Source organism: Erigeron canadensis, chromosome 1, assembly GCF_010389155.1.
Source record: "Erigeron canadensis isolate Cc75 chromosome 1, C_canadensis_v1, whole genome shotgun sequence".
Lineage (NCBI taxonomy): Eukaryota > Viridiplantae > Streptophyta > Magnoliopsida > Asterales > Asteraceae > Erigeron > Erigeron canadensis.
In genome coordinates, this window is record NC_057761.1 from 49,986,669 (window position 1) to 50,013,931 (window position 27,263).

Genomic DNA, 27,263 nt, shown 5'->3' on the forward strand with positions numbered 1-27,263 from the left:
TTCACATAAAAATATTATGATGGGGCTCCATGATATTTATAAATTAAAAAAACAGATTGTAAGCTCCATATTCACTTCTCCATTATAAAAATGGTTTTGTGTAATTTTACACCTGCCGATAAAACTTTAATTAAAAAATCAACAATTTGTTAAGTTTAAATCCCTTAACAAAGTCTAATACTAATTAAAAACACCACTTTAATGACTTGAGCCGCTTAAATGAACATAATAATGAATGTAAGCAGCTTGATGATCGACCAAGTAAAAGTACACAAACCATTCCCACTAGTTAGTCAAAGATTGTGAGCTATCTAGCCTAGCTTTAACCAATCACCAACTAATAATTCTTTGTTTGCTGTTTGTTCTTCGATCAGGGAGCCAACTCGATCTCTATTCTCTCTTGCTTTTATTTGACCCAAAAACCCCAACAAAATCTGTTGGTTTTGTTCGACCAAGAAGAAAAATGAAAAAGTTGATAGACACGTAAAGAGATATCCAAATACTTTGTTATTTATTAGCCAAAGTTAGTTGCTTTTACAATGGGATGAAACAATCGGCCTCCCCCTCCTCTAATTTTATAAAGGAGAGATAGCCTAAGAAATTTTCTACAAACGACTTTTACCTAGACATTTCATATTAGTCTGTTACTTTGACATGCATTTCAAGTACAACCCGGTTTTACATATTTAATTTCAGTCTAATTTAAATTAACCATTAACCTACATGTTTAAGTTAATTACTCGTAATATATTTTTACAATCTCTACGTTATTAGCTAATTTCCATGTAGCTTCAGCTGCTTCGACCAACTTGGACCCTGGAAAAAAACTTTCCAGTCACAACCATCTGCCTACACGTCCAGCTTCCCTTTATTGCTTCTAATTAACAAGATTAATCATGCATTAAAGCTCGTGCATTGCAAGGACAATTCTAAATGTCTTTGCTTCTTAATTTAAAGCCATAAATGCACCATATATTTTTAGAAAAGCTCATGAAAAACTCATAATATGAACCCAAACCCAAACCAAGTTGCATTTTAACTTATAGAAAATGGTAGCTGTGTTGTCTAAGAGGAAATCTAAAGTCCCGAAAAAGGTTGAGCCTAAAAGAGGCTGTTTACGATCGTGTGTGACATGGTTTGTCTTTCCTCTTCCGGCTGCTCTTTCTTTCATGATTTTGATGTTTTTGTGGTCTTCTTCTACCACGTATATATCCGGTAGGATTGTTCATGTTTGTGTTTCGTCTCGTAAGCTGAGTAATCTCTATTGTCTCTCTGCCACCACCCAACCCAACGAGGAGTTCCATCTTCCTTTCACGAATTCTAGTTCTCAAGAGTTTCTTGAGAATACAGTTCCTACTGTTCAACAAAAACTAATAAAGAAGGAATCCCCGGTTCACGTGTTGAATGAAAACTCTGTTAAAGGTGATTCCAAAGAAGTTTTTAATGTTGTTGAATCCCCGAGCAGTTTTCTTGAGAAAAAAGCGGGGAATGATGATGTTGACCTCAAAGGCGAATCCAACAGAGTCTCTGATAATGGCATTCTTAAAAACAATAATCCTCAAAGGGAAAGTGTTGAAGAGATTAAGAAAGCAAGGGAAGTTGTGGAAGAGCAACTACGAGTTCATAGAGCATGGACCACGAATCAGAATTGGAATCAAAATCATAATCAATGCGATGGGAGGGGGATCTATGTCTATGACTTACTACCCAAGTTGAACAAGGACTTGGTGGCTCAATGTCATGACATGGTTCCTTGGGTCGATATGTGCAAGTATTTCGGCAACAACGCCTTGGGAGAGCCCATTCCAGAGCTCGGGAACCGTTGGTTTAGCACGCATCAGTACTCTTTGGAATTAATATTCCATTCACGAGTTTTAAACCACCCATGTCGTGTTTATGACGAAAACCAAGCAAAACTTTTCTATGTTCCATATTATGGTGGTTTGGACATCTTGAGATGGCATTTTAAGAATGTTTCTAGTGAAGTTAAGGATACTTTGCCTTTTGAACTTGTAAAATGGCTAGAAATGCAAAAGCCATGGGATAAGAATCTAGGAAAAGATCATGTCTTTGTTTTAGGAAAAATTTCTTGGGACTTTAGGAGGAATGAGCACACTTCTTGGGGAAGTAGATTTCGTGGATGAAATGAAGAATCCGATTAAACTCGTGATCGAACGACAACCATGGGAGATTAACGACATTGGAATCCCCCACCCAACTCACTTCCACCCAAAATCTGATGACGACATCCATACATGGCAACGTAAAATCATCTCATCCAACAGACGATGCCTCATCAGTTTTGCCGGTGCCGCCCGACCTGAAGCTAAAGACAATATAATATCAATCTTGATAGAACAATGCACATCTACAACTAAGGAACAATGTAAGTGCTTTGATTGTAAATCTGGGCATTGCGATGAGCCCCAATCATTGGTAGGGCTATTCACGGAGTCTGAATTTTGTCTTCAGCCTCGGGGTGATAGTGCTACTAGAAAATCAGTATTTGACTCATTGGTGGCAGGATGTATTCCTGTCCTTTTTGACCCATTTACGGCTTACTATCAATATCCATGGCATCTGCCCGAGGATCATGGGAAGTATTCCATTTTTATTGATCAAGAAGTGGTGCGAAAAATGAAGGTTAATGTGGTTAAAGAGTTGATGAAAGTGACAAGAAAGGAGAGGGATGATATGAGAAGATACATAGTGTATGAGTTGATGCCAACATTGGTGTATGGAGATCAAGATGCAAAATTTGATGTGTTTCAAGATGCATTCTCCATTACAATCAACAAATTGATTGAGAGAGTTAAAACATTAAAATTGGATTAAAAAAAGCATTGATGAGAAATCAAGTTGTTTTTTTTTGTCTAGTTATTGATAAAATTACGCCAGCTTTACTTATAAAGTTGAGACAACTTTAGAGAATCTCGATCCTATAGTCATTTCTTTAGATTACTTCTCAATTGTATAACTTTTTTACTATATATAAGGTGATTTATCTTGCTATTGTAGATTTTTTCTTTCTTATTATTTGAAAGAATAAAAACCCATCAAAACCAAAACCCAAAACTTGAAAAAGAGGTAGACCAAAGACCGGACCGGTCTCAGGCAAAAACCGAAAGGGTCACTTTCTACCTTGTGGACCGCCTCTGGGTTGCTTTTCGATGGGCGGGCACAGTAAGACTCATAAGCAAAGGGATGGATTATCACTTTAGAGGCTAATAGTTTGGATTTATTATGACAAAACACTTTTATTTTCCTTAGTATATGTAACTAAACTACCCAAACATTTTAGAACTTGGGTTTGTGACTTAATTTCTAGTTTACAAGCTTATCATGATTATGAAATTGCATAATAGACTTATAAGTCATAAAATAATTCACAACAAATGAGTTTTAACCAAACTAAACTCAAATCAAATAAGCTGAGTCAAAACACCTCCTAAAAATATTATAAAATCAATTGTACTCGCCCCTTATATTCATTCCCATTCGTATTCCACAACATAATATATAGTGATTTCCATTACTTTAGTTAACCAAAAGTAATTGTTGAAATAAGAGTTTGAAGGGAGAGAGTAACTTTTCTTTTATTAGCTTTTTTGAATCCTTTGAAGTCTTGAAATTTGTAGCTTCATAAGGTAAGTTAGTCAACCATGGCAAGTCAACCCAAACTTATCCATGATCTTGTAAACTCTGTTTATTCTATACATATTACAAATTACATACAGTAAAGTAATGATATTTGCTAGCTTGAAGTATATATTTTTACATGATATATTGATCTCATAAGCTGGTAACCACTGCAAGTAAAGATTCATATACCCATTAGAAAAGATTTGAGCTTTTTTGGTAATTATTTGGGAATCTGATTTGGTAATATGTTTTGTAAGTAACATTCCCCCAAAACCCCTACAATTTGCTACTATCAGTTTGACTTTTGAAGTCAAATATATTTCATGTAAAGTAGTTAAGAATACTACTAGTATTATAGTATAGTTAAAAGCATAGCAACGACTAATTTTAGAATAATGTAAAAACTTAAACTAAAATATCATGTAACTTTCAGTTTACAAGAATGTTTTTTAGATTGTTTACCCAATGGTAGCCTAGAGGTGGGGGACATGCAAGATGCAACATAAAAGTGGACGTCAGGAGTTCATATCCTGACCCTATGTCCCTTTAACCATAGTATTACACAATTTACGTTCTTTAATGTTGGCCGTGAGATCGGTCCCTGGTCCGATAATGGGTTGGTTATCCATAGATGTTGGTTATTTGTGGCAGCGGGTTGACAAATTCCAATTACTCTGAATAGGCAAAGTTTCTTGTTGACAATAATGGGCGACCTGTTGAACGTTAACAACTTCACCTCTTCCTATTGAGGTAAAAACAAAGCTTAATTTAAAGAATTGGTTTAATTTGTAAAGAATTTAATGATAGATTATTCATATTTCGTTAAAATATAACTAACACTTAATCTTTTTGCAGAGAGAGGTCAAGAAACACTTGGAACTTGGAAGTGCGAAAGGCTTCTTTTGTCATAAGACCAATGCTCAACTCTAAAATTGCACAATTTGAAGTTTGGTTTTTAGTTCAAGCTTCCTGAATGTATTTCTAACTCGGTTGTGTTTCGAAGAATCAGTTTGCAAATTCAACCGCCTAAATCACAAACCATATACGTTCTCTATAATCAAAGAAAGGGCATGGTTTCTGGATTAGTGATACAGAATCAAGCCATTAACCCGCTTCATAGACCCATTAACATTGAATTTGAAATGCATTCGTAGAAATAGATTGGATGAAAATACTATACTTTTATGTGCAATTTATCCTATAAGACATTTGAGTTCAAGAGCATCCACATAAGACACAAACATACGTATGAACACTTAAAAACATAATCTGCAGGGTACGACTAAAAGAGTATTCAGAAAATTGAACCGAATCTTGCATCAAATTAGCAGAGGAAAATCTTGGTTTTTCATCATCACATTTCATGACTAGGCTATCACTGAAACTAAATGCATCAACCCATTTGATCTGCTTCACCTGAAATCAACTTGTATGACCCAATGGCAACACCAACTTATTTTGTTTAGTTATGTATCAATTATATAAAACACTAGTCATAATACTCACACGATGTACGGTAGCTATGTCGTTTGTATCATAAAGAAATTCAGATATGCCCCATACATGAGTCGTGAGTATGAAATAATTTGTGGTTAAAGTAAACCAATGATTGAAGCTAAATTTTAATAAACAGTAAGGATAGATATAATATATGTTTAGTTAGAGTTTTGAATATACCTTAAATTTTTACAATCACATCAGAATACGAACTTGTAAGTATAATAGATGACAACAAATAACCTTATGATTCCGGATCGTAAATTCAAAATTTTAAAGTCTTCATGTTAATAACTTATTACAAGTAATATAAGTAATAGGAGTTAGAAGAATTAAGAAAGAAAAAGAGACAAGTTTATCAATGTGGAAATGATCAATTAAATAAGGTTATATTGTGTTTGTATCTATAAGCCAAGAGTTAGAGTTTAATTCTTAGTTTAATAAGGAAATTGAATCTATATATAATTAAAAAAGTTAATATAATAATATAAATAAATTAAATGGAGACGTGTTGATCAAGAATTACGCCTCAGTCCTATTTTAGTTTATTGGTAAATATCTATAAACGGATAACTAGTATTTCCAAACGTCTTTGTTAACTTTAAATTTGTTTGAAAAGGGGGATGAAACAAGCCAACCATTCCTTGATACAATATTACAAATCTTGTAGGCTGAGATAATGTTGATATAGTAATGGGTCAAATGATTGGGGTTTGACGTTTAAGCCATAAACTAAATTAATAATGTCCATACATGATCGTGCCTACAAGTATTCTAAGCAAGATTAATCATGAATTGAAGCTCTACGTGCACTCATGTTGTATTTGCGTCTTAATTTGTAGCCAGAAATGCACCGTATATCTTTCACTAGAAAAGCTTTTAAAAACTCGTAATATGAACCAAAACCCAAACAAGCTAGTTCCATCTTAACTTATAGAAAATGGTAGCTGTGTTGTCTAAGAGGAAGTCTAAGGTCCCAAAAAAGGCTGAGCCTAAAAGAGGCTGTTTACGATCGTGTGTGACATGGTTTGTCTTTCCACTTCCGGCTGCTCTCTTTTTCATGATTTTAATGTTTGTGTGGTCTTCCTCTACCACATATATATCTGGTAGGATTGTTCATGTCTGTGTCTCGTCTCGTAAGCTGAGTAATCTTTACTGTCTCTCTGCCACCACCCAACCCAACGAGGAGTTTCATCTTCCTTTCACGAATTCTAGCTCTCAAGAGTTTCTTGAGAAGAGAATTCCTATTGTTGAAGAAAAACTAGAAAAGACGGAATTCTCTGTTCACGTCTTGAATGAAAATTCTGTTAATCGTAACCTCAAAGGTGATATCAAAGAAGTTTTCAATGTCGTTGAAAACCCAAGTAGTCTTCTTGAGAAAAAAGTGGGGAATGATGATGTTGAGGTCAAAGATGACCTCAAAGATGTCCCCAAAGAAGTTACGAAAGTCGTAGTAAAAAGCCCGGCTGCTTTTCTTGACAAAACAGTTGAGAATGACAAGGTTGAGGTCACCCGTGAACACAGAGAAGATCCCAAGAGAGTTTATGAAGATGGCATCCTTAAAAACACCAATGCTCAAAGCGAAATAGTTGAAGAGATTAAGAAAGCAAGGGAAGTTGTAGAAGAGCAACTACGAGTCCATAGAGCATGGACCACGAATCAGATTGGGAATCAGAACCAATGCGAAGGAAGGGGGGTCTATGTCTATGACTTACCAACCAAGTTCAACAAAGACTTGGTGGCTCAATGTCATGACATGGTTCCTTGGGTCGATATGTGCAAGTATTTTAGCAACAACGCATTGGGTGAGCCCATTCCAGAGCTCGGGAACCGGTGGTTTAGGACTCATCAGTACTCTTTGGAATTGATATTCCATTCACGAGTTTTAAACCACCCATGTCGTGTTTATGACGAAAACCAAGCAAAACTTTTCTATGTTCCATACTATGGTGGATTAGACATCTTGAGATGGCATTTTAAGAATGTTTCTGGTGAAGTTAAGGATACTTTGGCTTTTGAACTCGTAAATTGGCTAGAAATGCAAAAGCCATGGGATAAGAATTTAGGAAAAGATCATGTCTTTGTTTTGGGAAAAATTTCTTGGGACTTTAGAAGGAAGGATTACACTTCTTGGGGAACTAAATTTCTTGAACTCGATGAAATGAAGAATCCGATTAAACTCATGATCGAACGACAACCATGGGAGATTAACGACATTGGAATCCCTCACCCAACTCACTTCCACCCTAAGTCTGACGACGACATCCGTGCATGGCAACGTAAAATCATCTCATCAAATCGACGAAGCCTCATTAGTTTTGCAGGTGCTGCCCGTCCTGGGGCTCAAGACAGTATTAGATCTATCTTGATAGACCAATGCACATCTACGACCGAAGAACAATGTAAGTTCTTTGATTGTAAATCAGGGCTCTGTGACGAGCCCCAGTCATTGGTAGGGCTATTCACGGAGTCTGAATTCTGTCTTCAGCCTCCGGGTGATAGCCCTACTAGAAAGTCAGTATTTGACTCATTGGTGGCAGGATGTATTCCTGTCCTTTTTGACCCATTTACGGCTTACTATCAATATCCATGGCATTTGCCCGAGGATCGTGGGAAGTATTCAATTTTTATTGATCAAGAAGAGGTGCGAAAGATGAAAGTTAATGTGGTTAAAGAGTTGATGAAAGTGACAAGAAAGGAGAGGGATGATATGAGAAGATACATAGTGTATGAGTTGATGCCAACATTGGTGTATGGAGATCAAGATGCAAAATTTGATTTGTTCCAAGATGCATTCTCCATTACAATCAACAATTTGATTGAGAGAGTTAAAACATTAAAACTGGAGTAATTTAAAGCAAAGCATTGCTCTAAGATGAGAAATCAAGTTGGTATTCTTTTGTTTAGTTATTGATTGATATAAATTTTTTGATAACTTGTCGGGTTAAAAACCCGTACATGTAATATTCATTTTAGTTCATTTGTTCATACTTTAAGTTGTTTATAATGCCAAATGCAATTATTGGAGAAAGAATATAGTCATTTCTTTAGATCATTTATCAATTGTACAACTATTGCTATGTATAGTTTGATTTCTCTTGGCAATTTCTTTGTGGTATGTGCATTGCAGTTTTTCTGTTGACCCCTTTGTTGTTTGATTTACGTGCTATTGTAGTTTTTTTTTCTTTTTTTTTCCTTAATTGAAAGAATAACTGACTAGACCAACCCATCAAAAACTGAAACCCAAAACTTGAGAAAGCGGTGGACCAAACACTGGACTGATTGATACTGATAACGGGCCAAAACCAAATGGGCTACTTTCTGCATTGTGGACTGCCTCTGGTCTATTATGCAATTTTATAATCATGATTGATAGCTAATGCTTATTGTGGTAAAAAAAAAAAAAAAAAGAAAGAAAACTTCTATTATTCTTAGTATACTCAAGTACTTAAGGAACCCAAATATTCTTTAGAGGGTGTTTTGCCTAGCTTATTAGTTTATCTGGTTTTGATTTATTTGAATTTACTTCAAAATTTTATGACTTAATTTTTAGTTTACAAGCTTATCATGATTATAAAATTGCATAATAAGACGTATACGTAATAAAATAATTCACAAAACATACCAAATCAAAGTATCAAACCGAAATTAACTAACTCAAGTCAAACCTCCTAATTTTCACCTCTTTTACATATACCCATCAAAGTATAATAATAACTTATACACGGTAATAAAAGATATTTTTTTAGAAAAAGCAAAAAGTAAATGCCCACCTTAAAATGTTAAAATCAGTGATACCATATATTCTATTTGACAATAATTAGTTTAAAACTCTTTCTAATTATTAGATGAATACACATGAAAAAATCAAAATGTAAATTTAAAAAAAATAATTAATGAATATTACTATATAATAGTTTTTGAAGGATTTTTAGAACCATACCTATACCTATACCCATGTGATTCTCAACAACAACCAAACAGCACCAAGTTTATTATTTTAGTTTACCATTTGTTTTGTTACCTGAAGCCTTAAAAGTCAGTCTACCATGGCAAGCCAACCTAAATCCATCCATGATCTTATAATCAAGGTAAACCCTGTTTATTCAATTCAATTCAATCTCATTTCTATCTATCTATACATATTAATACATATATCACATGCAGTAAAATAATACTACATAATATTTCAGCTTAAAGGAAATCTTTTTTCTTGAAATCTTGATTTCATAAGTTGGTAATCACTGTAAGTAAAGATTGATACCCATTAAGAAAGATTTGAGCTTTTTTGGTGATTGGTTGGGAATCTTGATTTGGTAATTTGTTCTGTAACATTCTCCCAAAACCCCTGTACAATTTGCTACTCTAAGTTTGACTTTTAAAGTCAAATATAACCCCAAATTCTCATATATGAACACTTTCATAGTCATTTTTAGAATAAACTGAAGAATTTACTACGTACTAGTATTGGCCGGGTTATATTGTAAGTAAAAGTATAGCAATGAGTCAATGACTAATTTATTTTTTTGGTATAATAGGGTAGAAGATACCCCGGGTTAGTTGTATTACACCAAAAACAATTAGAGATCAGGCAATATGACTCAAATACCATATCGACTATACACAAGGATTAATTACGTTGTGTAACAACCAGCACCAAAAGAAAAAAACAAAGGCAGACAAAGCCACTACCAAAACCTCATCTAGACCCTATGAACATACAAAACAATACATAAACGCCTAGTCAACACTATTTGTCCTTCAGCAAAGACAAAGGGATCTGCCATTCTGTAAGTGCACCTTCCATGTGAGGCGACTTCATGTAACGAAATGTGAGTAATTTAAGTCTCACAACCTCGACAATCTCCTGACCAACTCGCATAGCAGTCTTCTTTTGTTGTTTAAACAGCCTATCGTTTCGCTCTTTCCAAATGTGATACACCGAGGCTGCTAGGATCAGTCTAGATGTTATTGCTTTGGAAGATTTAGACTTTGCAGAAGAAAGTAGATTATCCACGATCACATCCCAAGTCGATGAGACATAGGGAAGACCAGCTTGAAAAATGACTTGTTTCCACACCTGCTTAGAATATAACAATAAAAAAAAGGGTGGTTATGTGAATCAGCTTGTGTTTCACATAATGGGCACACAAACACCGTATTAGAGGGCATGTGTTGAACGTCCCATGGCTGCAACAAATCCTGAGTTTTGAGCTTCCTTTTGAACACTAGCCATAGTACAAAGGCTAGTGTTGAACGTCCCATGGCTGCAATAAATCCTGAGTTTTGAGCTTCCTTTTGAACACTAGCCATAGTACAAAGGCATGTTTCGGGATACAATATTTATGCAGGTGTGGAAACAAGTCATTTTTCAAGATTTACCTGAGTCAATGACTAATATAGAATAATGTAAACAACTGAACTTAAAAAAAGCGGACGTCAAGGGTTCATATCCTGTCCCCATGACCCCATGTCCCTTTAACCATCGTGTTACAAGATTTACCTTCTCTAATGTTGGCAGTGAGACCGGCCCTTGGGGGACCGATGATGGGTCGGTTTTCCATTTTGTCTTAGATTAGTCAACGTCGACATACTCACTCGTTATCTTTATATGCAGGATGCTAATGGAAATGATGTAGATCTTAGCATCTACAATGGAAAAGTCCTACTTGTAGTCAATGTTGCCTCCAAATGGTATGTTTCCTTATCATGCTCTTGAACTACTCTGCTGCTTAAGTATATGATCATGTGGTGCCATTTCCCAACTGCCTTTAGGTTTCTTGGAAATATATTCATGGAATGTTGGTTCTTTGTGGCAGCGGGTTGACAAATTCCAATTACTCTGAGTTCAATCAACTCTATGCAAAATACAAAGATCAAGGTTCGTTTATTAGTATAAACTTATTTTTCTTGTGTAATAAGTCATCATCTGAAATGTGACTTGCTTAATGCCAAGTACAAATACACATGATAACTTTTTGTGCATTATTTTTTTCATATATGGTGGGTGATTGGTGATTTAGTAAGTCAATAACCAGAATGTTTGTTCATTTGGAACGCACGTGGAATGTTAAACTCAGGCAAATTGTTCAACTGTATGAACATTGTTCGAATGTTTGGTTTGTTTGGGTGTATTAAGTATGCTTGTGTAATTATCAGTCTTTATGCTACGTAGGTTTTGAGATCTTAGCATTTCCATGCAATCAGTTTGGGGATGAGGAGCCTGGAAGCAACGAGCAAATTTTAGAGTTTGTTTGCACTCGATTTAAATCGGAGTTTCCTGTTTTTGACAAGGTAAAATCCAATTTGATAGTTATTAGCATTTTATATTCCTATACAAATATACAATATGTTTTCAACACCAGTCATATACAAATGTATCTTAACACAATTTACTTGCACTTCTGCGTGTGCAACATTTAGTAGATTGAAGTGAATGGTGAAAACGCAGCGCCTCTGTACAAGTTCTTGAAGTCGGGAAAATGGGGTCTCTTTGGGGATGATATTCAATGGAACTTCTCAAAGTTTCTTGTTGACAAGAACGGGCAACCCGTTGAACGTTATTACCCAACAACTGCACCTCTTACTATTGAGGTAAAAGAGCTTGATTTAAAGAATTAGTATAAGACTAGATGGTTTTTGTAGAGACTTTAATGGTAGATGACATCTCGTTAAAATATGCAAACTTGATCTTTTTGCAGAGAGATGTGAAGAAACTCTTGGAAGTGTGAAAGGCTTCTTTTGTCATAAGATCAATGCTCAACACTAAAATTGCTCAATTTGAACTATAGTTTTTAGTTCGAGCTTCGTGAATGTGTTTCGAAGATTTAATTTGCAAATTCAACTGCCTAAACAAAGATTGCGCAACACATCACAAACCAGAAAAGTTCTCCATAATAGCATGTTTTCCGGTCAATTTTGTCCAAGTACTTCCAAAATATCAAAGAAAGGGCATGGTTTCTAAATTAATGCTACAGAATTAAACCATTAACCCACTTCAAGACCTGTAAACATTGAATTTGAAATGCATTCCTAGAGATGAATTGAAAGAAAATACTATACTTTTATGAGCAATTATCCCTACAAGACATTTGGGTTCAAGAGCATCTGCATAAGTGCATAACACACAAACATAAGCATGAACGCTTAAAAACATAATCTGCAGGGTTATGAAAGGACTAAAAGAGTATTCAGAAGATTAAACAGAATCTTGCATCAAATTAGCTGAGAAAACCTTGGTTTTTCATTATCACATCTCAAGAGTAGGCTATCACTGAAACTAGAAAATCTCCTAATTCGTTATGGTTGACACTGGTTACAGATAAGTTAGCCCAACCCATCTATAATCTACAAATAAGGAAAAATTACAGAGGGCATAATTATGATCTCTCTTTCTTGTAGTTCTCTGCACCATTCATTTACAACACACCTATACAGAAACATCAACCATTCTGATAATAATATATCATCCATGGGTTAGGTCAATTTCAGTAGGTGAGTTTCTCAGTCTGTCTGGTGAATCTGGTTCCCAAGGAACCGCTATCGGTCTAGCCTCATTCAGCTGAATATCAGAACTCTTCTTGTCTGCTGAGGGTGCTTCCGATTTGGTATTTGTTTTCACATTATTACCACCATACACAAAACTACATACCACAACCTACAATGCCAAAATCACAGTTTGAGGAGTTTTTCACACTTCAAATCACATGTATGTAATTTTGATAATCTCAAAATGATACCTGAACTAAGCTGGATGCGACAACACTACCACCAATGGCGCCTCCAAAGACATTACCATCACTGCTAGAAACTGAGATACTAAGACCACCTGTCCGGTTTTGGGCCCCACCATTTTCAGAAGGCAGATAAGAACCTGATAAGCATAATATCTGAAATCGGCCCTAAAAGAGATCAACACAGGAGCAAAGTCAATAGCCTGATTCTGGATCATGGAACTTCCCTAGATCAATTCTATATATACTTGCTGACATAGCTGAACACATTTAACCATGTAAACTTAGTCAGTTCAAAGTATGAAAATGCCCTAACAGCCTAACCTCATAGGTCACAGTGCTCTCATTAGATGAAAACTGACTTAGTGTCACTGCAGAAACAGATCCGTTGCCTGACAAGATGCATAGAGCCCTCGGCCTTTGTCGTGCAAAAGATAATATCTTTTCGGCAACATCCTGCACCATATAATTTGACAATTAGCATTTATACAAGGCAAAAATCGTCACGTCAATTTTTTCCTTTCTTTGCTGAAAAGTTCAATAGATGGAATACGATGGTCAGAAAGTAAATGTTGATGATACAGAGGTTCAAAAAATGCTTTCAAGTATTTTACTAGATTTCGATGATACTGAGGTTCAAAAAATGTTTTTTCCTCAAGGTTTAAGCAAAAGTTTTCCTCAAAAGTTTAGAACGTTCTCTTGAATTTCTAAATTGAATATCTATTTGACCTCAAACGTTAGAATGTGGTTCCTTTAATAAAGGTTATACCATATTATACGATCAACGAAACTGAAAGTACAGGTGAATGCAAAATTAGGTTAAAAAGGTTTCAGGGACCTCTAGGTTTTTGGTTAACTTGGCTAGCTTGTATATTAGTAATAGATTGTGCTATACCAGTAATAAACATCACTTTTACGTTCAATATTTCTTAGTCATCTAATACTACTATGTTTAGGTTCCATGTATGTGGCGTGAGAATAAATGTAACATGAAATTGGGGCCAAGGAAGATGAAATGGAAAACACCAAATTAGTGAAAAACTGAAAATGATATAGCACGATATATTTTTGGTTGTTCTCTAGCTATATATCTTGTCACTTAAGAACATTTCTCGTGTCAAACGGTATGAAAAGAGGCACTTACTAAGAATGGGATAGTTATCACATACCTCTCCGACTGGTACATGGATGATGTGAGGTGTAAAAGCCAACCCTGCTGAATTGTTCATCCATTCACCTGATTAAAGAAAAGAAAAACATTATTTGTGTATGAAAATGAAAGCGATGACAAATAACAGAATCTCAAATACACAAAAATGTCAATGACTATGCACTTTTCAAGTATAAGTGATCTGAGTAAGAAGTGCTAAACAAGTGATTTGGGTAAGAAGCGGTAGACGCAATGGGTTTGACACAAACTACAGTGTTTTCTGACACAAAAGAAATCAAGTGTGCGTTTGGCCGTTTGTTTTGAGGGTTTGAGAATAGGAGAATTGGGAATAAGAATGGTTGACGGTGTTATTTTACGGGATGGGTCCATGAAATCCGGGAATTCTCTAAAGCTAGCTAAAGGGTCAGGACAAGGAAACACCCGATATCTTTCCTCATACCAATTCCAATGCAAAATTTCTGCACCGATAGTTATTCCCGACAATGAAACAAAGGCCACCTAAGTATAACTATTTTAGAGGTTAACATTCAATAGCAAACAAATAATAACTGACTCTTTCCAATACCCAACATCTTAAACAAACTAAGGGCTACTTTTACTAAAATAATTAAACATGTACTTGCAGCTAACAAATCAACAATATAAAACAACCCCACATGGCATGCTAAACAATGTCATCAATTGGGAATAAACAACATGTATAATTGTCACACATTAGCAATACAATACAACATACCAACATTAGCAAGTCTTTGTTTCCATCCACTACCAGGAGGTCTCCCTCTGTTCTTTTTCGGGCTAAAAAAACCCGAAAATGGGACACCTATTAACTTGATATCAGGTTGTGATTGTGACTCATCTGGTGTATACTTCCTAGGCCTGCCTCTCTTTTTCTTCCCAAGAGAATCACTCCCACTCAAACTACCCCTACTACTACCACTACCACTAAAGTTAATGTAACTTTTAGATGATTTGGGGAGTTCCACTTTGGTTACTACTAGACCATGACCATGAGTCATCTTAGGGTTTGAATGGGCCTTGAAAGCAGGTGGGCCATGTAGCCCACCTCTTTGAACCCTTTCTCTATTGAGGTAGAAAGATGCCATTTCTTCCCTTCTATGATCCATGCATTCACCACCTAGATTTTTCACCCCTAGAAAAAAAAAACTTTTTTTTTTTGTTAAAATTTCAAGAAATTTCAACACTAAATGATATATTAAAAACCCACAAAAATAAACCAAAAAAGATGCAAATTTTTTCAAGATTTTTACATGGGGTTGTAAGAAAACATCACAAGAATCAAGAAAATACAGAAAAACTTGAAGAAATTTTAAAAGATTGAAGCTTTATGAAAATAAATGGTAAAAAAAACATGGGTTCAATTAATTTATATAATGCAGGAACAGAGAATGAATTGAGAGGAAATGTGAAACCCTAGATTTGAAAGATCAAGAGAAAATCAAAGGAGGTTTTTGGAAAGAGAAATGAGGGTAAAGACAAAAGTGGAAATGGGCATGGAAAAATTTTGAGCTAGGAGAAGAGCTTCTTTTTCTTTTTTCTTTTTTTTTTTTAAACGAAGCCTTTTTGTTAAATAATAATAATAATAATAATGATAATGATAATAACAATAATAAAAAATTTAACAAAAGCAGGAACCGACAAATTATGATTAATCTTACTTTAAATAGTAACGACAAATATATGATTGTCAATAATGTTGGTACTCATAAAAAATAATAAAAAAAATTTTTTTTGAAAGGTGTATTTCGACTCAAACGTGGTTGGAAGCAATTTTAACCAACAATTGTTGGACTTCACGAGATGCTGAGCATACGCTACAATCTCTCAACCCCCTCCTTGTGGAAAATTCCTAGATGGGAAACCCAAGGATTGTGTCAGCCGAGGCTCGAACCCACAACTTTGGGAGAAAACTCACCGAGGTTCTTAATAGTGGGAAGTGTAAATACCTCTAACCACTAGGGTTTAATAATAAAAAATAGTCTAATATTTTTATAATAATCTTTAATCATGGACATGCAAAATTCTCTTATTAATTTTTTTTAATTTTATCTATTTACTTATACAAATATCATGATCAAGATAATTAGGTTAAATTTTAAAATTTATATGTCCTTTCCTAATTGTAAATAAGTGAGTAAACATACAATGTAATTTTTTATGGATTTTGGGTATAATATCTTAACTATGAAAAACATTTGAGATTTAGATAACTTTACCTCTGCCTAGATAATGAAATTATTTATAAATTCTATTTAAATAATAGAAAAAAATATCGGGTTTTTGCATGAGGTGAAAATCAAGCAACTGGATTCTGTTGTCATATACAAAGGTGTTAAATATTTGATCCAACCATGATACTTTATTTTTTTATATGTAATTTTTACCGAATGATTATGTATAAGTATATTATGTGATAATTATTGTGGATAAGTTTAATCTTGTGTAAGTTTATCACTACTTTTTGTATGACAAGTGTAATAATTAAACTAAATTAACTACCACTGTCAATTGATATATCATATTTCTATAAAAAATTTAATAATTTTCATTTTTTTTTGAAACCTTACAAATTTTGTTACCTTAATTTTTATTTCATCATTTACTCATTACACACAACGTTTAAATAATTTTTTTTATTTTAGTCTAAGATGAGGTGAGAAAACACACGCCCTTAGGCTAAAAGGAGTGGGGCAAATTGGAGAGGGGAGATATTTGCCATGTGGCGCCACGTAAGCAAGGAAATTTTGGTAGGAAAAAAGGGGAGTGAGGCAAGTTTTGAGGTTGGAGGAAATTGTGACACTTGTCACATTTCAATCCGTTGGAAAGGAGTAGCACGGAAAACAAGCATTGGTCAAAGGTGATTTTGGGCGAAAAATAAAAACCACCTGGAGGGAGCAAGGGGCGTATTCGGCTAGGGGCGGTGTTCCAGGCGAGTTTTGGGCGAAAAAAGGGGACACACGCCTCACTCCGGATAACCTTGAACAAAGACACCTCACCGAAAAACAGATAAGGAGTAAGGCATTAAAGAGCTGGTCACATAGAAGCATGTTAAAGATACTCTTATTCCAGAAGTGTTGAAACAAATTTTACAAAAAGAGTAATTTTTAAAATAAATTTTACAAAAGTAACAAAATAGTAATAAGAAGTGGATCTTCTGGAATATAAGTTATTCTCATTCATATCTATCTCTTTTCTAATAACATGATCGTACTTTTCACATTATAACCAGCAAATATAGATTAAATGCTCAATACATTTGTCTTTAAAGAGTGAAAACAGAAGTCAAAGAATTTGATTCTCATTTTTCATAAAGTGGGATGTTATTTTTTTACCTAAAACGGAACTGAAATCAATCTTTCTATCTTAAGTAAAGGTAAAAATGATTACACTTCAACCTCTCCATACATTGTCGTAGACAGTATTATGACCCAAAAAATCCGAAAAAGTTGTATTGGTGTTTCTTAGCTTTTCATATATTTTTTCATAATATCATGTAAGTATCATGTCACTCTATTTATGCTCACTAAAAAATTTAATGAAAATTGATGCAGATTTACTCTCTGCATTCCTTGCACTACTAACTTTTTTTTAAAATGAATAAGAAAATGTATTTAATATGCACTAAATTTCCTAAATATCTATCCTAAAAATGTAAAATTCAAGCTTAATAAATGAATATTTAGAGAAAATAGCCTAGATACCCAAAAACCATCTTCAATATATGAAAATACCCAACTTTTTTTGAATTCATCAAAAATACCCATAAAATCGCAAGACCGCAAGGAGGAGATGCGGATCGCAAGGACACCTTGCGGATCGCAAGACTGTATTGCGGATCGCAAGACTGTCTTGCGTTTGACCCGACCCACTCTATTATTCTAACCCGGTTTCTATTTTAAACCTAAACCCTAAACGCAAATCGCAAGCCTCCATTACCAGTCCTCCAACCACTCTCTTCCACCCCAAATCACCACCGTCGTCCACCACCAATCACCACCGTCATCCACCACCATCACCAACCAGGGGCGCCACCGCTGATCTCCACCCTAAATTGTTGAGTGACTGGTATGTTTCTATTCTTTCTTTTTTTATATATATCTGATTGATTGTTCAAAATTGATCGAAACTGATACTAAGTTGGTATATAAATCTGATCGAAATTGGTATATATAGCTGCAATATTAATAGAATATATGTATATACATATGTTTGTATATAAATCTGATCGAAATTGGTGGCATGTATACATGTTTATATATATTTATATATTATAATATACCTGTATATGTATATATGTGTAAAAAAACCAACCACGCAATTGAGTAAAACAAAGAAAAACAAATTTTTACAGATTTTTAATTGGTCCTTGCGACAATTGAGATAGAAAAGGCCATGATATCTTAGAGACACTAAGATTAACGATATTGAATGTCTTTGTAATATTTATGCAAGATGTGTGCTTCTGACTTCTAAGTGTGTCTGTAAAGCAACAGCTCTTATTATTGTTTCTTTATGTATATATTTGTATAATATACAGATTCCATGATATATGGTTGAGATTATATACAGTTTCCGATTTTTCTATCGTTGATTGGTTTGACATAACTAGAACAGCAGCTCTTATGGTTGCGAATGTTAAGCCAAAATGCTTCGAGTTTTAGTTTGTCTTGTTGCTTAGTTCGCATTTAACTAAGATAGTTAATAATTGTATTGTTCAGTGTTTGGTTTATCGTGTAGTTAACAAGATAATGTAAGAAGAGATGGAAGAAAGCCAGGAAAGTCAAGAAGCATCACCACCTAAGGTTAGTTCGGTGATACTTGTTTTATCACGGCATACATATTATTCTTTTTGCTATTATAACAATACTCGTATTTATTCTTCTTGCTATCATACATATATGGATTTAATTGATTAATAACTTGGTTTTTTTGTGTTTTAGGAATATATCGAGTCTTCATTGACTTTGAGGGGTAGAATGAGCATAGTCAATGAAATTGCAAGGGCTCTTACACCGAAACAGAAAGAATTGTTTCAGGATACTTGTTTTGGTCCATGGTTGCAATTACAACAAACGAGTGGAGACCCAGCTTTGACGCACTATTTCTGCAACATATGATTGATGAGAATGAGCTACCAGTTGGCAAACGATGCTTCTGGTGACCCCCTCAACAGTTCCAAGGCATAACACTTGACTCTCCAAGCTTGAGAATATGAGATATTAATCTTGAACCGGACATTTATGTCAGTCATAATCTCATGACCCCTATATACCCTTCCTTTCACAAACATTAACTCCGCGAAAAATCCACCCAACACCTTTTTGTTTGCCTGGCTATGATGAGGATAAAGTTGGGTTCTTGAACAAGTATGTTGATCAATGAATGTAGTGACTTGAAACATTTCACAATCTTTTACCCTCCTTGACATCATACGCCACGTACAACCCTTTTGATCAATTTTACACTTTGTTTCAAAACGATGTTTATCTGATCTTGAAACAACTAGTTGGTAGCCATCTTCCACACATTTCGTATACAAAGCTATCTTCAAGTCTTCTTTTGTATCAAAACAATCACCTTTCTTGATACGAACAACTCTGGTGTAACAATCAACACGTATCTTTATCAATTCTTCTTCTGGTATTGGAAGTACTTCTGGCATATTCCAATAGTACTCACGTGGCTCTTTTTTAGCATCCCAAGCTCTCTTGTCACAAAATTTGTGTTTCTTTTCTTCATGGACTTCTTCTTCTTCTTCTTTTTCAGCGGCTTCTTCATCATCATCTTCATTTTCATCTTTTTCAGGGTTATATGAATTAAAAAATGGGTGTTCAATAGTTTCTTTCACATCAATATCCTCCCCATCATTATCATCATCATCATCACCACCACCACCACCACCACCACCATCATCATCATCATCATCATCAATGACTTGTTCCTCGACATGAACTGTTTCTTCATGTTCACTTTTACCAAAAAACCAATCTGAATTATCTTTAAAATCATCATATCGACTAATATCAAAATATTGATTTGGGTCTAAATATTGATTTAGGGTTGGATCGATAGATTGTGGATTTTGGTAATGTTGTAGATTTTGAATGGGTTGACTACGAAAATGATCAGAAATTTGTTGGTGATTAAATTGTTGTGGAACCATGAAATTTTGATTATGATAATTATTTAGTTGTGCATTGCTAAACAGGAGCAGAAGAACTTACTTGATTACTACCCGTTCAGATCCAATTTCAGTACTTCTAGATTCAACACACAATGTAATATCATTACAAACACCAATATAACTCATAAATCGATCAACATCTTCGTTATCGTTTATCAAGTAAACTTTACCATTTTTCAAATAAGTTAGACTCACCTCACTTTCAAGAGCTAAACTTAACTTTTTTGCAACATGTAAAATTAACTTTTTGTAAGTTAATTTTTTAACGGGCAATTTTAGTGAACGATTGTTAGAGTTTGTATACTGTAAACTACCATTTATGTTCTCCCAAGACCCTCCATAACACAAATCTATCCAAACGTTGTATATTTCCATTCCTAAATAAAAACTAAATTAAATACTAAATAGCTAAGAAAAACATACTTTTTACTTTGCAAATTGAAAGAAAAAAAATTTATGGTGTTGTTTATGGTGGTGAAAGGTTGTTGGTGTTCATAAGTAAAAAAAGTACATAAATATCCTGATTACTTTTTATCCTAACAAGTACAAGAAAATCTCACAAAAATTTGTATCCATAAGTCAAAACAGTCAAAATCGCAAGGACTCTTTGCGCATCGCAAGTCTGTCTTGCGGATCGCAAGTCTATCTTGCGGGTCGCAAGAAGTCCTTGCGATTCTCAAGCAAACCTTGCGATCCGCAAGACAGGCTTGCGATCCGCATCTCTTCCTTGCGGTCTTGCGATTTTATGGGTATTTTTTGTGAATTCGAAAAAAGTTGGGTATTTTCATATATTGAAGATGGTTTTTGGGTATCTAGGCTATTTTCTCTGAATATTATGTACATCGTGTATGAGAATTGTTTGGTGTGTTCAATGCATTTTTACCAGTGTTTTAAATACCGGTATGTACCTACCGGTATTACCCGAAATACCGGATACCGGGTGGTACCTCGGTACAATTATCCCGGTATTTTGTCCGGTATTTAATACCGGCCAGTATTTCCGGTATTTTCCGGTATTACCATTCTGGTAATACTGGTAATACCGGTATTTTGAAATTTTTTTAGAAAAATTTTTAAAAAATTATTTTATGATACTTTAATGTTATGTTTTGTTGTTTGTAAACTTTAAAACTTATATTTTGTTATGAAATACCTATTTGATATTATTTTTGAGTGGATTGATCTTATATGTTGACTATTTTCGTTAAATTGTAACAAGTTTTGTAGGATTTTTATAAAAATAAAAATAAAAATTTAAAATACCGTGCCGGTACGTACTGACCGGTATACCGGTACCGGGTACCAGACCGGTAAGACCAAAATACCGGTATTTAAAACATTGATTTTTACATACACCAAATTTTCTACTATACTTATGTTTCTTCCATTTCGGGGCTTTGTGTTAATTGTTCAGCCCATAAGCCCATTTTTTGTGTGACATATGAGCTATTTTCTCACAAAGTCACAATCCATAGAATTTGCCGTATCCGTGGATAAATTGTTTTTCTTTCTTTCTTTCACCACTGCAATAATTCAATATTGCCATCCACGCAAGCAAATTTTGTCGTGGTTTTTGCATTTTATTCCCTTTTCTTTTTACCCTTTGGAGTTTGGTTCGGTTTATGAATTTCGTAGCTATTCAACAAAAGAAAATCAAACCTGATATTGTATTAGGCCCTTAAAGCACTCGAGACTCCCCTGCACACTGGATACACATTTTATTGACAATTATAGATACATATAAGAATATGCCAAATACAAATGTCTTGAAATGAAATACAATAATTCAACATTTCATTTATAATACAAGAACCAAATTAATTATCACCATAACCCCAAAAATAATTAAACAGATATTACATTATTCATTCATTATTATATCATAAAAACGAAATGATTGCAAAAACAATACTCGCAAAATATATAGAATCGTAAAATGCAATAAAAATCATCAAAAAAAAAAACTTAATGTTGTTCATCTTCTTCTCCTTCATATTCATCTTCTTCGACATCGTCATCAGCCACGGCATCTTGATACTGTTGATATTCGGACACCAAATCATTCATGTTACTCTCTGCCTCGGTGAACTCCATTTCATCCATCCCTTCACTTGTGTACCAATGCAAGAAAGCCTTTCTCCTAAACATAACCGTAAACTGTTCAGAAACTCGCCTAAACATCTCTTGAATAGACGTCGAGTTCCCCATAAATGTCGAAGACATAGCAAGGCCCGTTGGAGGGATGTCACAAACACTCGATTTCACATTGTTTGGGATCCATTCAACGAAATAAGACGAGTTTTTGTTTTGTACATTCATCATTTGTTCGTCTACTTCCTTAGTAGACATCTTGCCCCGAAACATTGCTGACGCCGTGAGGTAACGCCCGTGACGTGGGTCCGCGGCACACATCATGTTTTTGGAATCCCACATTTGTTGGGTGAGTTCCGGGATTGTTAAGGCCCGGTATTGTTGAGATCCTCGGGAGGTTAAAGGCGCGAACCCCACCATAAAGAAGTGGAGACGTGGGAACGGGATTAGGTTCACCGCCAGTTTACGGAGGTCCGAGTTCAGTTGACCCGGAAACCGGAGACAACAAGTGACCCCACTCATGGTTGTTGATATCAAGTGGTTCAAGTCACCGACTGCGCGCATATAAAGTACGTACGTAGGTTAATATATATGGATTAATTAGTCGTATTTTTAAATTTAAGTGTTGTAATATATATATATATATAGTTTTTGTCTGATCGATGTTTTTTCAAAGCAAAATCTCCTTAGATAAGACTGTTTACAACTCTAAATCCCAAATAATTAAGTACTATATTGTTGTTCTTGTTGAGTTATAATACACACTAAATATTTTGAAAAAAAAAAAAAAATCTAAGTTAAAAACATATGATACAAAATATGTTAGTTTTTGAATGATCGACTTACAGCTTGGATTGGTGAGCTTGAGGGTTCGGAAACAAATATCATACAACGCTTCGTTGTCAAGAACCATGCATTCGTCAGCATTTTCGACAAGTTGATGGACAGAGAGGGTAGCGTTATACGGCTCAACCACCGTATCGGACACCTTAGGCGATGGGAAGACCGAGAAAGTCAACATCATTCGATCCGGATATTCCTCTCGGATCTTGGATATCAATAAAGTACCCATACCGGATCCAGTACCTCCTCCAAGTGAATGACATACTTGGAACCCTGTCACATAACAACATTTTAGACTTATATATAAGTAACAAAACTTTAATATAAAAAAACGTTACTTCACATATTTTAGGCTCATAATTTATATACAATCTATAATAATATTGATTAATAATTATAGTATATACCTTGCAAGCAATCACAATTCTCTGCTTCTTTGCGAACAACATCAAGAACAGCATCAACTAACTCGGCACCTTCGGTATAATGACCCTTAGCCCAATTGTTACCGGCACCATTTTGGCCAAAAATAAAGTTATCGGGTCTAAAGATTTGGCCATAAGGCCCGGCACGTAGACTATCCATAGTACCGGGCTCTAGATCAACCAAAACGGCCCGTGGGACATATCGTCCACCACTCGCCTCATTATAGTACACATTGACTCGCTCTAGTTGAACATGAGTGTTGCCATTGTATGCACCACTCGAGTCAATCCCATGTTCATTGCAAACCACTTCCCAAAACTTGGCACCGATTTGGTTTCCGCATTGCCCGGCTTGAATATGAAGAATTTCTCTCATTTTCTTGATGAAATGATATATAATGTGTTTTGTTACAAGTTATAAAATTTAAGAGTTTGGTTTTAGAAGAAGAAATGAGATGGGGTTTATGTAGAACAAAGCAATGAAGAGTTGTTGATGGGGACCTATGTTTTCTTATTTTTTTGTTCAAAAAATAGTTTAATAATAGTAATAATTTGAGTGAGGGATAGATCGAATAAATAATTGCATGTGAATGTGTTTTCTATATGTGAAAGAAATAACAAAATCAAAACAAGATATTATGGGTTGTACATGTGAGCAACATGACAAAGTTGATAATGCTATCTTGAGGGATTAACAGTGTACCCTGTGATTAACTTTTTTACTTTGAACAGTTTACCCTGTGATTAATTCTCTTCAAATATGATAACCGAAATAATATTTTAAAGAATACCTATCATAAGGTGCGTTTAGTTGCAAAAATAATACTTCTTAGATATTTCAACATTTCGCTTTATATAATATAACTATTGGAAAAATGTTAGGTAAAACATGTCGTACCTATCTTAGGTAAAGCAGAGGGTGATTATGTAAAATTCATGGGGAGTTTATGTAAAATTCATGAGGTTATGTATGTTTATCAAATTCAAAAGTTTAATCTGTAACTTTTTTTTAATGTGTCAGTATCTAAGCTTAAATAAAGTCTACAGTACGGATTATTTTTCCATAATTATTATATAAAAAAAATGAAATACCACGGTATGATTGTCGTTTGGTACTACAACTCATGTGTCATGTAGATAGAATTTCCAACTATTATTATGAATCACAAAGCAAAAATGCTTCAAGAATTTATACAAGTATGGACAGATATGTCACTTTCTTTTGGTATCTTTCTCATCCCATCATTTATGAATGTTTTACAACATCATGTTCATATGATGTTCCACACATTTCATAGAGATCGTGTTATGTTTTGAATGCGTTCCACCTATATATCGATGTAACATCTCAAATATAAGTTTGTTCATATGTAAACTTAAACACAAATTAATAGTGGCTACATTTGATATATGAATACCAGGTGTTTGATCATTTCATTGCAATTTTTTTGGTTTTTATGTCATATGTGGCGAACACACTCCGGTAAGAACACTCTTAAAATAAGAATGATGAGAACACTTTAAAACATCATTTCGATGCATTAAAGCCCATAAATCCAACATAGTGCATAAGTAATTATCATTATGTAAATGTTTAACAACACATTGATCCGTCAAAATCGAAAAAATCATGTTTTTGTTGGATGCATCATTTTGATGAATATGCATCCAAGATGGATGCACAAAACAAAAAACATGATTTTCTCGATTTTGACAGACCAATGTGTTGTTAAACACTTAAATAATGATAATTAGTTATACACTATGTTTTTATGGACTTTTAATGCATCAAAATATAGTTTTTAAGTGTTCTTACCGTGTTCTTATTTTAAGACTGTTTTTATTTGATTATCCTCGTATATATATATATATATATATATATATATATATGTTGAAGTATTGATTTTAATAGATAATAATTGAGTAGCCATAAATTCTAATAAGGACAATCATAATCAACTTGATCTAGAATCTATGATTATATATGAATATTAATAGAGGGCATATTGATAATTTAATTAAAAGTGGGTAGATACGAAAATGCAACTTGTAGTTGGTGTTGAAATAGCGTTTTCAAACAACAATAAGGGAGTCGTTGTCATCAAGAATTAAGGCAATAATCAAGAGGTAAGTTGTCAATTTCCTCTTATGCCCATCTGTTAATTGAATCAAGCATTGATGCATTATTATACTAACTTTAATCTATATGCAAAGTTCATACTTAATATGTGTATTTGAGAAGTGTCCACCACATAAATTTTGTGATAGAAAATAGGCCTAGAGATATGTTCAAGGAGATGACAGACGCATGACATGATAAAAAAGTGAAGATCGATAGAGCAAATGAATGAAATCTATGTCTCATCCTAAAGTTTTAAACATACCTATCTATATAAATATTAAAACAATAGGAATCCTAGTTTTTTAAAACTCTCTTTAATTTAAAACTATTTTTAAAATTTACCACATAAGATTTTATCCTATGTGTCATCTCTATAATTTTCCACAATATTTATTTATTTATGCAATAAAAAATATTAAATATATATTGTTATGTAAAAAATAAAATTATGAAATTAATAAAATTGATTTTGTTTCCTAAAAACCAACATTAGTTTCATATATAGATTACATAATTGTGTCGACACATCACACCATTGTCATATTTTTTTTCAAAAGTTGGTTTTTGATTTCATCTTCAAATTTTTTTCGACTTTTAATATGAAAAGTAATTGGGTTGTTAAATTTTATGTGCTTTATACATCATTATATTTCTCAAAAAATTTATATGCTTTAATGTATTATTATATATTAGTTCATGTTCATTTTTATTCGCACATCGTACGGATAAAAAACCTAGTATTCGTATATATCATTATCATACTCACTTGAAAAAAACAAAAATGAATGGGAAAAATAAATAAATTATATACACTAATAGGATATCCTTTGAATATGCTAAAGAGAGAGCTGAGAATAAAAGTTCGATCTACTAATTGTTTAAAAATATGTTCAACTTTCACTCAAGGTCTACGTTACGTTAGATAAAAATTAAAAACTTCATTCTAAATATTATTCATTGGAAATCATCAAGCATGTAATGATAACATAGACAAATAGATAATAAAAAGTTGGTAAAAACTGTATTATAAACGGTCAAATTTACTTTTTATTTTTGAACCCTGACCACAAGGTCGATGGAATTGCACCAAGTGTTCGTGAATCAGGCTTATTAGATACATACAGCAAAGTGTATGTTCTATTAGAAAATAACTTACAACAATAATTCTTTCAAAGTTAAATATTTCTTCAATGATTGTCGCTTCTAAATACTTATTTTCATGACTCTTTGGACGTTCGACAAAAACGTGTATGATCTTGAATTCTTGATGATGCATTATCACATTACTATTATTATACTCTTAATAATGTATTTTACTAGTTGCTACCTTAGCAATATTTTCAATCAGTTTTAAAACAATTCACTACATTACAGAGTCAATATTTGCAAAACAAGATTTATTTACGAACAATAATTAAATTATTATTATCATTATTAGTATATATGTATATTTGTATATATATATATATATAAGGGGAAGGAAATATGAGGATGTTAGGCACTCAAGTTGGGTGAAAAACCCCTCACATACCTT

The 27,263-nt window shown here is 33.9% G+C and overlaps 5 protein-coding genes across 5 annotated transcripts; 3 read left to right on the forward strand and 2 right to left on the reverse strand.

Moving 5' to 3' along the window:
- The first annotated feature begins 1,049 nt into the window (after positions 1-1,049).
- Positions 1,050-2,835, forward strand: LOC122594226 (xyloglucan-specific galacturonosyltransferase 1-like). The gene is given in 2 exon segments (XM_043766698.1): positions 1,050-2,134; positions 2,136-2,835. Coding segments are annotated over 2 exon segments (1,785 nt in total).
- Positions 2,836-6,079: 3,244 nt separating this feature from the next.
- Positions 6,080-7,990, forward strand: LOC122596691 (xyloglucan-specific galacturonosyltransferase 1-like). Its single transcript, XM_043769315.1, has one exon. It carries the CDS (start codon positions 6,080-6,082, stop codon positions 7,988-7,990), a length of 1,911 nt encoding a protein of 636 aa, XP_043625250.1.
- Positions 7,991-9,100: 1,110 nt separating this feature from the next.
- On the forward strand, positions 9,101-12,036 carry LOC122604769 (probable glutathione peroxidase 8). The gene is made up of 6 exons (XM_043777639.1): positions 9,101-9,230; positions 10,757-10,833; positions 10,959-11,020; positions 11,315-11,433; positions 11,566-11,733; positions 11,841-12,036. Exons 1-6 carry the CDS (start codon positions 9,189-9,191, stop codon positions 11,868-11,870), a joined length of 498 nt encoding a protein of 165 aa, XP_043633574.1. The 5' UTR covers positions 9,101-9,188; the 3' UTR covers positions 11,871-12,036.
- A 301-nt stretch (positions 12,037-12,337) lies between these two features.
- Positions 12,338-15,403, reverse strand: LOC122604761 (AT-hook motif nuclear-localized protein 5-like). The gene is made up of 5 exons (XM_043777632.1): positions 14,780-15,403; positions 14,042-14,109; positions 13,197-13,328; positions 12,879-13,040; positions 12,338-12,796 (listed from the first exon to the last, which is right to left on the reverse strand). The coding sequence occupies exons 1-5, from the start codon at positions 15,168-15,170 to the stop codon at positions 12,605-12,607; spliced, it is 945 nt and encodes a 314-aa protein (XP_043633567.1). The 5' UTR covers positions 15,171-15,403; the 3' UTR covers positions 12,338-12,604.
- A 6,666-nt stretch (positions 15,404-22,069) lies between these two features.
- LOC122600468 (tubulin beta chain-like) lies at positions 22,070-24,102 on the reverse strand. The gene is made up of 3 exons (XM_043773189.1): positions 23,590-24,102; positions 23,186-23,455; positions 22,070-22,893 (listed from the first exon to the last, which is right to left on the reverse strand). The coding sequence occupies exons 1-3, from the start codon at positions 23,981-23,983 to the stop codon at positions 22,214-22,216; spliced, it is 1,344 nt and encodes a 447-aa protein (XP_043629124.1). The 5' UTR covers positions 23,984-24,102; the 3' UTR covers positions 22,070-22,213.
- Between the last annotated feature and the right edge of the window lie 3,161 nt (positions 24,103-27,263).